This window comes from Danio rerio, chromosome 19, assembly GCF_049306965.1.
Source record: "Danio rerio strain Tuebingen ecotype United States chromosome 19, GRCz12tu, whole genome shotgun sequence".
NCBI classification, from domain to species: domain Eukaryota; kingdom Metazoa; phylum Chordata; class Actinopteri; order Cypriniformes; family Danionidae; genus Danio; species Danio rerio.
The window spans coordinates 32,276,629-32,291,662 of record NC_133194.1 but is presented as its reverse complement, the minus strand read 5'-3'; the positions used below and the strand labels follow the sequence as shown (position 1 = coordinate 32,291,662).

The 15,034-nt window shown below is 34.7% G+C and overlaps 1 protein-coding gene across 2 annotated transcripts; it reads right to left on the bottom strand.

The window, feature by feature from the left end:
* Positions 1-3,851: 3,851 nt before the first annotated feature.
* hdac1 (histone deacetylase 1) lies at positions 3,852-13,811 on the bottom strand. Of its 2 annotated transcripts, none has more exons than XM_005159592.6 (14): positions 13,704-13,811; positions 11,340-11,452; positions 11,137-11,254; positions 9,794-9,868; positions 9,570-9,708; positions 8,820-8,961; positions 8,643-8,735; positions 8,448-8,556; positions 8,227-8,367; positions 8,025-8,133; positions 7,574-7,701; positions 7,313-7,471; positions 7,135-7,183; positions 3,852-4,632 (listed from the first exon to the last, which is right to left on the bottom strand). In XM_005159592.6, the coding sequence occupies exons 1-14, from the start codon at positions 13,753-13,755 to the stop codon at positions 4,605-4,607; spliced, it is 1,455 nt and encodes a 484-aa protein (XP_005159649.1). In that variant the 5' UTR covers positions 13,756-13,811; the 3' UTR covers positions 3,852-4,604.
* Positions 13,812-15,034: the final 1,223 nt, after the last annotated feature.

Genomic DNA, 15,034 nt, shown 5'->3' with positions numbered 1-15,034 from the left:
GCCTTTGTTGTTCCTCATTTTTTACACTTACATTGAAACACTGAAATGGACATATTTGGTTTGGCTGGGTTTAAAAATAATCCTGGTTTATCACCCGTACAAAGTTGATACTTTAGTTCTGCATTAAAGGTGCAGTAGATGATTGTCAGGGCCAGACAGAATCTGCGGACGTTTTTTGCTATTTCTGCTGAGAATTTTGGTCAAAATCTGCGGATTTCTGCGGAATTATTGTAACTAAAACCGTAATATCTGAAATAAAAAGTAATACCTTTTTAACTTTAATTTAATGTTTAAAATGCAAATCCAATTAGATTTACTTCATTTGGTAAACACAGCAAGTCTTATGTAATATCTCCACTTAAAGACAGAAAATATTACTGTACACACTGCATTGTTCATTAATCAGATGAACATTTTCATATTAGTCAATAAAGTTACTGTAATTAATTAAAAAACTGAATAAGTTTAGATTTACACATTTACTCAAGTAAAAAAACAATCAATGATGGGCTAAAAATCTGCAGAATTCTGCGCGCTCAGATTCCGTGTGGGCCTGTTGATTGTCTTTAGAAACATGTTTTGTGCTGGTTAAACGTCTCTTCACATTCCAATAGTATTGATTAAAGTAAGTAAATGTATTTAAATGTATTATTACATTCTGGGTACGGCATAAAACTAAAAAACTCCAATTAAATAGTGTTGGGCCGACATCTCTCATATTTTCGATAAGTAGCCCAAACTGTCTGTCAGCAAATGCAGATTTGAACAACTGTGCAGCCGTTTGTACACAGCTCCGCTGTTTGTGCATTGCGCGTTCATGAGAGAGCACGAGCGTACACGCGCGACCTGTAAAAGCATGCTGAATCAACTTTTTTTTTTTTAAAAATGAATCAATGTTGGAGTTACCTTTGCATGCTGGTGAAAGGATGACACCATGGCTGAAGGATTTCTTTTAGACAGATAATGTTCTGTTTAAAACTATTTAATCTTTTTTGGCCACTAAAATGTTCCGATGAAGGATTGATGTGCTATTTTTAGTTTCGTAAGGGACCTTTTACAGTATCGAAAATGTAGATTTTATTTAATAACAAAACACAAGTAAATATCACTATTCCACCTAGCCTGCTTTATTGAGGTGAAGATGGTTTTATATTTACGTCACATGTGAATATAATTTTTTAACAATAACTACCTGTGACCCTCTCCTTATATTGTTTACCATGCTACTCTGTATATTCGCTCTGAAATAGCATTTCAGTAGTAATGGGTGTAATTTCTGCACACCGCCGGACAAGCACTAATCGCTCACATGAGAGAGGGTTCTGCTGTCATCTTAAAGGTGCGTGTGCTCTCGTTTCAGGAGGCATGGCTCTGGACGGCAGGGGAGGGACTGTGATTCAGAGATTTATACTAAGCTGTTAGTATTGTGGAAGATCACCTACTGCTCCTTTAAATGAAAGGGATTTTAAGATCTATCCTGGAAAAGAATCGAGTAGCTACAGTTCAGATTGTCTAACAATTTTTTTTTACATTATGCATGATGATTGGATGTGATTTGACCTGTATATTAAAGGTTGAATTGAAACTAAATCACGTTAATCAAAAATTCAAAGTGATACAAAATGAACATCTCAACTGGGCTGCACTATATATGATGCGATTATATATTGTGATATCAATATAATTTTACCAGATTTGAATAGTTGGAAAGATTTAATCAATTAGACAGACACGGATGATCTAATCTTTTTGTATCCTGTGCAATTGAAAAAATATATATAATTTACAAGCAAAAAAAAAAATACTTTAGAATAAATATAAAAGCTGCTTGATGTTTTATCTGAAGAGTCTAACAGTATTTAAATAATGAAATTGTCTATAATCAAATGTAAAACAACATAGTCGAAATTGTCTACATGTTATACAATTTCATTTTTATATTTAATGCCTTTTAGGCTTTAATAAATTATCCTTTAATGTGACTCGAGGATACACACACTTTGATATCAGTGTTAAAATTAAAATATATATTTATGTGTTGCTGGTGAAGATTTCTAAAATTACAAATAATGCCCAAAACCGATATTTCATACAAATGTTTATTTTACATTAAACTAAAAGGAAAGAAAATAGAGATTCAAAATAAGTTAGACTCATGATAATCGATGCTGAATGTGTGATTGAGAAAGCTTAGACCAGGGGTGTCTAAACTCGGTCCTGGAGGGCCAGTGTCCTGCGGATTAGCTCCAACTTGCCTCACACCTAAACGGATGTTTCTAGAAAGCCCAGTAAGAGCTTGATTAGCTAGCCCAGGTGTGTCTGATTGGAGTTGGAACTAAACTTTGCAGGACACCGGCCCTCCAAGACCAAGTTTAGGCACCCCTGGCTTAGACAATCAAAAATAAGCTAGTCTACAGTGGCAGTATTTAAGTTCAACATTTTTTTAGACAAAATCTCACTAAATACACACATTATTTTTAGAAATAACTTTATGGTTTGATTAAAAATGCTTACATTAACGTTTTTGAAAACTGACATGTTTATCCCAGAGATTCAAAACCACCCCTATACATTCACACATGCATGTCTAGATTTACACTGTAGGTTAATAACATATGTGAAGTTATTTTTTTGTACAGTGTAGAAATTGTCCCAATTAAAATATATACTTACCATTCACTTTATTAGGTACACCTTACTAATACAGGGTTGGAACCCCTTTTGCCTTCAGAACTGCTGTAATCCTTCATGGCATAGATTCAACAAGGTACTGGAAATATTCTTCAGATATTTTGCTACATATTGACATGATAACATCACACAGTTGCTGCAGATTTGTCGACTGCACATTCATGATGCGAATCTCCTGTTCAACCACATCCAAAGGTGCTCTATTGAATTGAGCTTTGTTGACTGTGGGGCCATTTGAGTACCTTAAACTCATTGTCATGTTCAAGAAACCAGTCTAACATCAAGATGCTTAATGACATGGCGTGTTATCCTGCAAATAGATTTTGTACCTACAATCTGAATGTCGCAGCAGAAATCGAGACTCAGACCAGGCAACATTTTTCCAATCTTCTATTGTCCAATTTTGCTGAGTCTGTGTGAATTGTAGCCTCAGTTTCCTGTTCTTGAGCTGACTGGAGTGGCACCCGGTGTGGACTTCTGCTGCTCTACCCCACCAGCCTCAAGGTTAGACGTGTTGTACGTTCAGAGATGCTCATTGTATACTTCGATTGTAACAAGTGGTTATTTGAGTTACCGTTGTCTTCCTATCAGCTCAAACCAGTCTGGCCATTCTCCTCTGACATCAACAGCACATTTGTGCCACTCACTGGATATTTCCCCTTTCAGACTATTCTCTGTAAACCCTAGAGATGGTTGTGCATGAAAATCCTAGTAGATAAGCAGTTTCTGAAATAAAGACCAGCACCAACAAGCATGCCATGTTCCAAGATACTTTAAATCATCTTCCCCATTCTGATGCTCGGTTTAAACTGCTGCAGACCGTCTTGATTATGTCTGCATACACTGAGTTCTACCATGGGATTGCAGCAGTTGGGACAGTATACCTAATAAAGTGCCTTATAAAGTGACCAGTCAATGTATATTTGTAATTGTATCAAGAATGTTACAAAATTAAGTCTAAACTTTCTTCTTTAAACAAATGTTAATTTGCTAAATTAATTTAGTCTAGGTATAAAGAAATTAAGATTAATAATTTTATTTTAAAAAATAGACAGGATTAAATAAACTGCATTAAAATTATTGTAAATCCTCTATCAGAAGACAAGAAATGTCTGTGTAAAAGTAAAAAATAAAAATAAAAATAAAAAAGTCCACAAACATCAGAGAACTTCTCTTTATTTACCAAAATCATTGTTATAATAAGGACATTTCACAACCACTGAACTCTGGAAAATCCAAACGGCTAAATGTCTGGTCAGCTGCACGACTGACATGCTAGAATAAAGCACAACAGAAAGAAAAATCTTGAATCTAACAGCAATACAGCAAGCCTTCGCCATGCCCCGACCATACCGGAGTACTTACACACCGCACAGATGTAGGTATCGAGAGACAGACACCAGAATAAAAACCAAACATTTAGCGCTTAAAAACGAGGTAAAGGACACCGGACACCAAACAGCATCCGCAGAGAAAACCCAAGTAAGAGCGGCCAATAAGTATCTCCATCCATGATTTAAAATTATTTGAGGGGGAGGGGGAAGAGAAAAAAAAGCATCCCATGATGGGACAGTAAAGTTATGTGCTATTTGTGGTCCTGTGTCTGAGGTGCTATCGTCGCTAAATAGTAACATAAGGGAGGCAAACAAACATGGTTCCAAAGCACGAAACAAAAAAACATCTGGTCATTTCACACTTGTAAATGTAAAAACTTTTATACCGCTTCATTAGATTACAAATAGTAAAACGAGTCTTACAAAATAATTTACAGTCCTTAGCTCAGGACTAGAGCTAACATCTAGCATGTATGTGTATGTGTGTGTGTGTAAATGTGGGTTTGATGTTTGAAGATGAGGGTGTTTGACGACTTAAGTACATGCATCCAGGAGGACTGGCAGTCCTTCTCCCCCACCTCACACTGTTTTTAATTCTTCTTTTGGCCTGTAACAAGAGAATAAACCAAAATAAGCATTTAAGAAAATCAAGCTTTGCAACAATAAAACTACTGTAATGAACACTGACATTTTAACCCCTTAAAAACAAAATGTACACACAAGCACAGGGTTCCCACCCTTTCATGGACACCAAATTCAATCTTTCAAAATAACTAATATTTGAAAAATTGAACAACTTTGCGATTCACAACCCCAGCATACAGAGTACAATGAAAGTCCTTAACATGATATTTTGTTGACTGTTTTGATCTTCAAAGAACTTTTAATTGTATTATTGAATTCAATACTGGTAATATTCAAATCAGGTTTGTGAAGTATTGATAAAGTGCATTATGTCAGCTCACGTATACCATTTAAAATGTAAGACTTTTAAAATGAAGAATTTCTTTGCTGTTTTTAAAAACTGACTGAAAAATAAACTCTTTCAAAGTACAATTGTAGAAATAACACCACAAGCTAAGTTCAAGCTATTTTAAAGGACCTATATTTGTTGTTAAAAGGTGCTGTATGTAAGTCTTGATTCTTCTAGAGCATAAAGTACCATAGCGTGTTTCTTAAATATCTGCAAACATATTAAGTGAACATTCTTGTTTATCTGAAAAAAATGCTGAAGTCAGATATTCTGCTTTGAAAATGTGTTTTCCATGTCGGAATGTCTGTCTTTGTTTTGGTCGTTGAACCCGCCAAATGACAGTATAGCCAATTATATTTCAGCACCCTGCGTTGCCTTGATGGAAAACCTTATATTTCATTCATTCAGAAAGGCTCTCAAAGAATGCATCCGAGACCAAAATGTGACCTCTGGTGGACAGTAACAGACTCCAAAACGAGACAGATTCAGTTTCACATGAGGTTAAGTAGCAAATAATATAAATATTACAAACGTACAATGTACAGGTTACATTGTAGATACGCAGTGATAAGCGATTTTGTGCGAGAACTTAAGAGCGAGTGGGGGGGGGGGGGGGGGGGGGGTTGTCTCAATAAAAAATGTCATCTCGATAATTATTGTACATATTGAATGATAAGATATACATTGACATAGACATTGAAGTTGTCTTCCAGATTTAAAGGCAAACCCCAACATTGACTGAAGCCACAAAAATTAGAGGGTTAATTAAATGGCATAACATTTTCAGTGGCCAAACCGGTACATCTCTAATATCAACACACTTAAGATTACAATGGTTCCACATTTCTTCTGTGTGGATAGCTCTTAGATCAATATGAATTAAAATTAAAAATTAAAAACTACCTTGAATTCATATGTTTGAAATTTAGGCAGTGTGGGAACTCCGTACACAAGTCTACAAATATGTCAAACTTCTTCAAGACTCAACTTAAAAAGTGGCTTTACAATTTTTTTGCCCAAAAATGAAAGTAAATATAGGACTGTTTTTGATAGTTTTCTAACATTTTAACACAGAGTAGTTTTACATTTTTTGCTAGCTCTCCCATGCTGATCAATGTTTAATTGTGGTTTATTTTGAAGCAGGGGGTTTAACGCATGTCTTTTGATGTGAATTGATAGTTTTTGCAACAAAATGTTTTTTTTTTTTATTTCAAATCTTTAAAATTATGAACTCCAAACACTGAGTTCCAGCAGTGGCTGAACGTACTGCTTATGTAGATGAGGTGTGACATGACACTTTTATAGCAGTAGCTCCGGGAATAGACACGGAAACTACTTGCCACACTCACCACAGAAAACAATGACAAACAAGTAGTTACTCTATAGTGTTATACCATACTCCTATAAAGCAACATATGGGTCTACTAACTTCATCATATACATCCGTCACACAATGTGTGTTTGGCCTCTGTGATTACAGTTGATCATTAAAAAAAAAGTCAAATATTACCGTTACAAAAACAAACTGATTTGATTTGAAAGACTTGTTAACTCTTTTTTTTTTTCTTTTTTTTTTTCTTTCAACAAATAAAAGTTATATAGACAAAAACTTGAGGGCAAATTAGGGGGTCATTTTTTTGCATTAACTATTGCTTTAAGATAGTGGTTCTTAATTCTGGTCCTCGCTATTTTCAAAAACAATAAATAAATGCATGTCTTTCCATTCCAATAAGCGATTGCATTTCTATGCAAACACACACTTAATGGACATGCTTGACCGTAAAGCTCATGTCTGCATCTCTTGCAGTGTGTTGCACATTAAATAAAATGGTTGTCATGCCATGTTTTGTAAACAGAAGCTTGCAACATCCACCCTGCCTTAGATTTATTGATTGACCCACTGCTTTGGAACTGACATTAAGCAGCACTGCATATAAAAGTTCATCTTTTAGCCTGATCCAGCATTCATGTGCAAGGCAATGCAGAAGATGTGATATAATAATTATGTGCCCATCTAGATTCTGAGGTCACATTAAGTTATGGGCACGTGGAACTAAAATGGCTCCAATTTCGAGTGAGACACTTGATATCAGAAAAGCACATATTCTCAAGTCCACAATGAGAGTGATGACCTACCCCTTTGTGTCCATTTTCTCTTCTGAAGCTTTCTCCTCTTCTTTAACATCTGGTATTAAACATGAAGAGTGTTAATCTCACTTGTCTAAACTCAAACACAATACTTCTGTATAATCAAACAAAAGATCTCAAATCTATCTGCTGTACTTGCTAATAAATGAAAATAAGCAGCTTGTACCTGTTGGCTCACCTTTCTTCTCTTCTCCATCCTTCTCTTCTTCAGTCTTCACTCGTTTTGGCTTCTTGTAATTGGCTGCGTTTCTCCGTCCACCCTGGCCTTCATCCTCAGAGTCTGAGAACTCTTCATCACAGGCTATCCGCTTATCGTGAGCACGAACTGGAGAAGAACGGCAAACAATTTGCATTCAGAAAACTCAGCTTTCTCAAACCAGTCAAGAAGTTCAATTGCAGAAGTCTCAGTAATAGAAGTGTGGCTCACTGGAGATGCGTTTGTCAGGGTCGTCCTCTTCATCTCCGCTGTCTTCCTGAACTGCATCCTCCGGGATGGCCTGCATCTGAACGCCTGGAGCATGAGGCAACATCCGCAGATTCTCAAACAGACGCTGCCTGTGTAGAGGGGAAACATGAGGCAAACACTAAACAAAGAGAAAGATCCAACCAGCTCAAAATAGTGCCTAGAAATGTTTCATAGTTACAGTTTACATGTTCAAAGTAGTTTTTTGTCGGACTCAATTCAGTTAAAAGGTTAAGGTTGCATGTTATTGGGAAAGTAAAAAAAAAAAAAATGCAACAATTAATTGTCTAGTTTTTGCTTATCGATGAGGGTTAAAAACAGAACTCCCTGACATAAAACAGTCACTACACTTTTTTTTTACCACTCAAAGTAATTGAAAATAAACGGAGCACCTCTAGTCCTTTACCCCACTTACTTGATCTTTTCCAGGTAGTCATTTGTGTTCTGATTGGTCATGTTGGAGGGGCTGATGTGGAGCTTGAAGTCAGGTCCAAAATACTCAAAGTAATCATTGTACGGGAGCTCTGATGAAACAAAAATCAACAAGTTAAGTGAAGTTTGCCTTGAAAAATAAAAAAACACAAGAGAAAATCTTCCAAGGCAGAGTATTTCCTGACCATTAGGAATGGTGCTGTCCAGTGCTACAGCTGTCTCGAAAGTCCAGCAGCGGGCCACGTTTCTAATGGTGTAGCCTCCACCTCCCAGCATGAGCAGCGGCAGGTTAAAGCTCTTCATGTACTCTACACACTTGGCATGACCTGAAGAACCCACAAAGCTTTTAGACATGAAGCCTAGCCAACTTAGAAATCTTTTCTGAAGTTTTATTAAACTTTTATACCTTTAATGGTAAGGTTAAAGCAGCCCAATCGATCTCCGGACAGAGAGTCAGCGCCGCACTGGAGCACCACAGCACTGGGCTGGTACATCTCCATCACTTTGGACATGATCTACAGGACAATCAGAAACAAGGAGATTTGCATGACTTGATTTCAGAGAAACACATCGTCACATCTGGTACGGTTTACAGACTTACAGGTTTGAATATGGCTTCATAGGACTCATCATCAATACCATCCCTGAGCGGGTAATTTACAGCGTAATACTTCCCCTTGCCTGCACCAATATCCTGCAAAAAATATATTATTAATTAATGAGTTTTGGACCCTTTCCTATAACCAAACTAAATGCACACATAACTTGCAGAACTTACTCTGAGGTCTCCAGTACCCGGGAAATACTCTCCATACTTGTGGAAAGACACAGTCATGACACGGTCTGTTGTGTAAAAGGCTTCCTCAACTCCATCACCGTGATGAATGTCAATGTCGATGTAAAGCACTCTTTGATGGTACCTAGAAAGATTTATAAGGCCTTCGGTTAGATGTCACAGCGTGGTTAAGGAAGGAAAGAAAACATTTTCAATCATTTAAATCACTATTATTTACGTAAATGATATAGAGAAAAAAATACCTTTTACATAAAGAAAAACAAATAAAAAAAAACCCTGCAATAATAGAAAAATTACTAATCCATTTGACATATGCATACTGATTTTATACATAAAAAAAAAATTATATATACATCTTAATTATTCAGAAATCCTTCTAATATTGACTTGATACAAACATAGCACTTTTGATTATGATAAATGTTAACATTGTTTTTTTGCTGCTTGATAAATCATTAGTAGTTTTAGCTGTTACATCACAAACACTGCAAAAATAATCTTAAACAAATGCTATTAAAAAAGCTGAGAAGTGTCAATAATTATAAAAATAGGTACTAAACACTAAAAACTTAGGATCTTAAATATTTTAAAAAGTGAAAGAATTACATATTTTCAATGGTAAAACTGAAATAACTTGATGTTAGAGCATGTGAAAACACTAAAATCTTTTACTGTAACATTCAAGTAGAAGCATTGCTGTCTGTATTTATATTTTTAAACTTAAGAGCATACTTGAGCAGCTCCAGAATGGCCAGTACAATGTCGTTGACATAGCAGAATCCAGATGCCTCTGATTTCTTAGCATGATGTAGACCTCCTGCCCAGTTAATGGCAATGTCTGTCTGCTGTTTGTTGAGTTTCACCGCACCAGCTGAGAATTATTAGAATATATGGTCAGACAAACGTAATTAACTGCATCAAGTTATAAGCGGATTCAAAAGGGAGAAATCACTTACCAACAGATCCACCTGTTGAGAGCTGACAGAACTCAAATAAGCCGTCAAAGACAGGACAATCCTCCCCTACGTTAACTGCAGAAACAGTAAAACTCATTTAACATCTATCGGATGTAACATATGACACATAGTAATAGATATTAGGTCTGCTTAATATGTCATTTCAGCAATGTGGATATTCGCAATAGTTATGTCACAAGATACACAATGTTGAGCGTGAATAATGGTTGAACAAAAGAAACAGAATTATATTTAATTGCTGTATTTATATGGAATTAATACAATGAAAAAAAAAAGTTATTCTTAATTTTTGTCTTGTTTCTAGTCTAAATATCTACATTTCAAAGCGAAAACAAGATTTTACTAAGCCTACTGGCAGATAATTTACTTGATTTCAGAATAAAAGTTTTAATTTTGACATTTCTTCTGAAGTTGAAAACAAAGCATTTTTACTTGACTCTACTTGGACTAGAAAGTAGGGCTGTGACGATGACAATTTTTTACTACCGCGGTGGTAAGTCAAATTTGTATTTTAAAGTACGTGACATCACGTACTACCGCCGGTGGCAATGGACAACCACCGAGATGACGTGGTTGTCACGGTGACCATCACAGCCCTACTAGAAAGTAAACGAAACAAAGAAAGAAAAGCATTTTTTGCATTAGAATTATTCAACTTCTGTACCTGAATACTGTTAGACTCCCCACAAAACTGTCAAATAGTACAATTCAAACTATCTTGTGAAACTGTTTTCATATCCCAATGTTTATCACAATGTGTGATTTTTCCAATATCATGCAGCTCTAAAAGAGATTCACAATAAAAGATTCATTTATAAAGAGTTGTAGTGCATGTCCAGCTATCCAATCCATTTCTGGACTCACGTGTATTACATGACAACAAATGAACACTGAGAGTGCCAGTATGCCGTGTAAAACAACCTGTATAAATGTTTAATATCATGATTGATTAGTAATAAGAGACGGACGCTAATAAAATGACAAATGAGTGACGTTAGAGTAAATGCCCTTTTTAGATGTAGTCAGTCACAGAGTGCAAGCATATTTTAATTCAGCTTCAGAATTATGAATAGTGGTGTCAATATAAGTCCACCATCATAGGTCAATACCAAATTACTCATAGGCCTACATTTCATTCACCACATCTTAGAAATTCTAATAATAATAACATCATCTTTTTGGCTATAAAACAATCTAAAAACATATAAAATCATTGACTTATGTATCATTACAGCCCTATTTAAGACCTCACGTCAGATCATCCACAGCAAAAAAAAAAAAATAATAATAATAATAATAATAAAATAAAAAGAGCAACTCACATCTCTGCATCTGCTTGCTGTACTCGGACATGTTGTCTGGGCGGATGGAGCGGAGGAACTTGATGTAGTCGTCACTGTGGTACTTGGTCATTTCTTCCGCATTGGCTTTATGAGGTCGCTAAAGAAGTGAAAAAATAAAATCAACTAAGCTAGAACCCTGAAACAAATCCCTTAAGTTATAAGCATTTGTTTATTTCCCTTACATAAATCTCCATTTTCCTATACAGCCCATAGTTGAGCAGAAGGTTGTGGGTCATGCGGATTCTGTGGGGCTTCATGGGATGGCCCTGACCATAGTAGTAATTCCCGACATCCCCTGCAAAATCAATCACAACTTTTAAGCATTATCCAAAGGGATGCACAATACATCTTTACAGCATCAACATTGAATAAGATCACTCACAACTGTCACATCGCAGGTAGGCATGGGACGATACCCGTTTTCAAGGTAAACCATGGTTTGGAAAAGTCAAGGTTTTAAAACAATGAATTTCTCTGTAATACCATTTCCAAGGTAGATGAAAAAAAAAATTTATTGACTTTTTTTTTTTTTTTTGGACTACAGTATCTACAGGCAAACAAAAATATCCAAAGATGCCCTTTAAAATTGTGAAGAAAGCTGTGTTTTTGAAACAAACGAAGCCAGCAGAAGTCAATGATTAATTTAGCCAACATGCTTACTGTCCCAAAATATTTTAAATGTTTCTAAAATTAAAAATATATTGAGCTCAAAAGGGAAAAGTTTGTTTTTTAACCAAGACATTTAAAGAGAACAAACTTTAGAGCAGTAATCACAATACCATAAAACCGTGAATCTGTGATCTTATTATCTTATACCGGCCCATGCCTAATCGCAGGATTTGTAATGTATTATACTTTATCATGTGCATGTGTTATTGAGGCCTGAGATTGTAAGAGGGTTTTATAAGCATTCAGACATTAGAAATTGTACAGTTGGGAACTATAATAAAGTTAAATTTTTTATTCTTATTTTTGTATTCAATTACCATACCTGAATATGGTTAAATTTGTTTAAAAAAAAAATAAAAACAACGACAGTTTTAATTGTAACTTTCACTTTTGTATATTACATTTAGTATATGAAACTTTTCTTGTACTTATGCATGGTTTTAATTAGTTTATTTGACTTTATGTAGATGCCCTCCCTAAAGATTTATTGTATTCATATGGTAAAACAAATGAGGTAAAGTTGGTTTCATATTTGCATTCATTCAGTGAGAGTTTATGGCATGCTCCCTATATTGTTTACCATGATACTTTAAATATTCGGCTTGAGATCACATGTAAATATGACATCAAAAACATTAACAATGTTTAGTTGACTGTAAGCAACGTAGTAGTTTGAAAGTCAGTGACTGCTAATATGATTTTACTATTTAGAATTAGCAATACGTTTCTGAAATCATATTATTAAGTATAAAGTCTAAATGTGCAAATATTAAACCATCCTTTCCTTAATTGTACAATATACTACAGATTAACAAAAATAAATAGTTTTTTCCCCTATTACTACATTTCCAGATCCTATTTATTCACTTGTTAATATCATGTCGGAATCAAAGTAATCTTCACGGCAAAAAGATTACAAAAGAAAACAAATAAAATAAAAAATTTTTAAAAAAAGTAATAGAATACATTTTTTACATTTACAAGTCTAGACTCTAGAGTAAAAAAAGTCTAACATGCATTCAAATACAAATAACAATATAATAAATAAAAAAATTGACAGATGGATAGATTGACATAATAAAACAAATATATAGATATGTTTATATAGTGATATGTATCTATAGTAAGTTACATATAAATATAGTAATATATATCTAGACTCATATTCTTAACTCAAACTATAGATACACCGTTACGTGTTTAAAATAATTAAATACAAAAATGTCCTTTGAAGAAAATAATAATTCTATTCTAATAAGAAAATAATTAATATTAACGTTAGCTAGGTTTATGGATCAATCACTTTATCTAATAGGCCTTCAACTAGACACAAAGCCAGCTACAAGATCAACCTTCTTCACTTCACCACAATCCAAAATAATGTTCAAATGCGACTTTAAGCAAAGAAATATTTGGAAGCAGAAAGACAAAAAGCAGAAGACAGTCCACATTTTTAAACTAGAGCATCATTCACACACGCTCGGATGCTAGCAGTGAGTGCATCAATAAAAGCAAAGAGCTCAATTCATTTAAAGTCTTTCGGTCCACAGTATGAAGCTAATTGTATCGATGCAAGACGCGGGATATAAAACTACACATGGTAAAGTGTACGAGAATTCTGCACACTTGCAAAAAAGAATAGTGTGAATTGTGCTTGAGTTAGCTCCATGCTGTTAGCAGTGAGGAAGAACAACAGGATGAAGAGGAGCTAGCAGGCTATGCTAACACACTAGCTTTAGCACCGTGCGGCTAAACCCGGCTAACAATTAATCAGCACTCAAAGGAACTTAAGCATTGATTCATCCAAAGCAGGCACTGCGTTTATTTCTGCTGAACATAAGATCTTAATACTGCAGGGGCAAAAATTATATTCTTACCGTCATAATAATAGCAAACTTTCTTCTTTGTTCCTTGAGAACTCAGCGCCATTTTACCCTCCAATTACAGCCTGCGCCTGCCGGGCTTTCTGCGCACTGAGAAACTTCAATAGCAACTTGTCTCGGGCAGCTTTGAGCCAATCACGGTACAGGTTCCATCACTGTAGGCGTGATTCTTTTGTTTCTCCGCCAATGATTTATCTTCTGCTTTAATTATGCATTTAGATCTAGATCCATTTACTACACAGCTGTTTAAACGTGCGCCAACATGGACTGGATCTATAATATACCGGAATATTTAATTTATTTAAGACAGTTAGTTGTAAATTGTTTATTCCACAAGGTTTTCTTCTTTGGTAATTCACTCGTAAATTATAGCATATAGGATACAAGTATACTAGGGATCTACTACTTTAATAGAATTCTCTTCTGCTTACCAAGGCTGCATTAAAGTGACCATTAGTAATATAGCCAAATAAAATCAGTAATATTTTAAAATGCCATTTCAATTTACAATATCTATTTTGTAGGTCAATAATTTTCCAATATATTGCCTTTTGTGATTAAAAACTTCACCATAGACTTAGATCCTTTAAAATAATTATTATATGCTTATAAAGAAATGTTTAATTAAATCAATTAAAATATGTTTTGTGGTTAACAAACCAAACTCAATACGTCACTTAATATTTCTCTTCTTTCACTTAACCATTAAATATTAACAAGTACATTTAAGTCAATATTTTTTACAACGTTACACAGAAAATATGAAGCAGAATGTTTTCAACATTGATAATCAGCCTAAACAATAACCAATATTATTGACTGATATTCAAATAATAATTAATTAAAAAACATGCAGAAATGTCGGTGCATAGCCTAGTGGTACTGTGTGCTGCTGACATAGCACAGACATGCTCACGGTGACCCGAGTTTGATTCCTGGCTTGAGGTCCTTTGTCGATCCTTCCCCTCTCTCTGCTTCATCTAAAATCTTGTTCTATCATAGTAAAGGTGAAAAATAATAAAACCTTAAGAATAATTAAAAAAAAAACAATAAAACATGCCGAATATGAAGAGTTTATGCTATCTTTTCTTCTAAAATTCTTTCTCAGTCTCATTTGTCTATGTTCCTTTATTTCCCTTTAAACATAATGAAAATAAACTATTAGTAGCCTATTCATAACATGACATAAACCTGAAATCACTGAATCTACTGTTGGCGAACAACAGTTTACCACCAAAAATAACCATGATGAAGAAGACACCATTTTAAAGAAGACACCAATTTAATTACTTCAGGATCTTTCAAAAATAATGATTTTGTGCTCA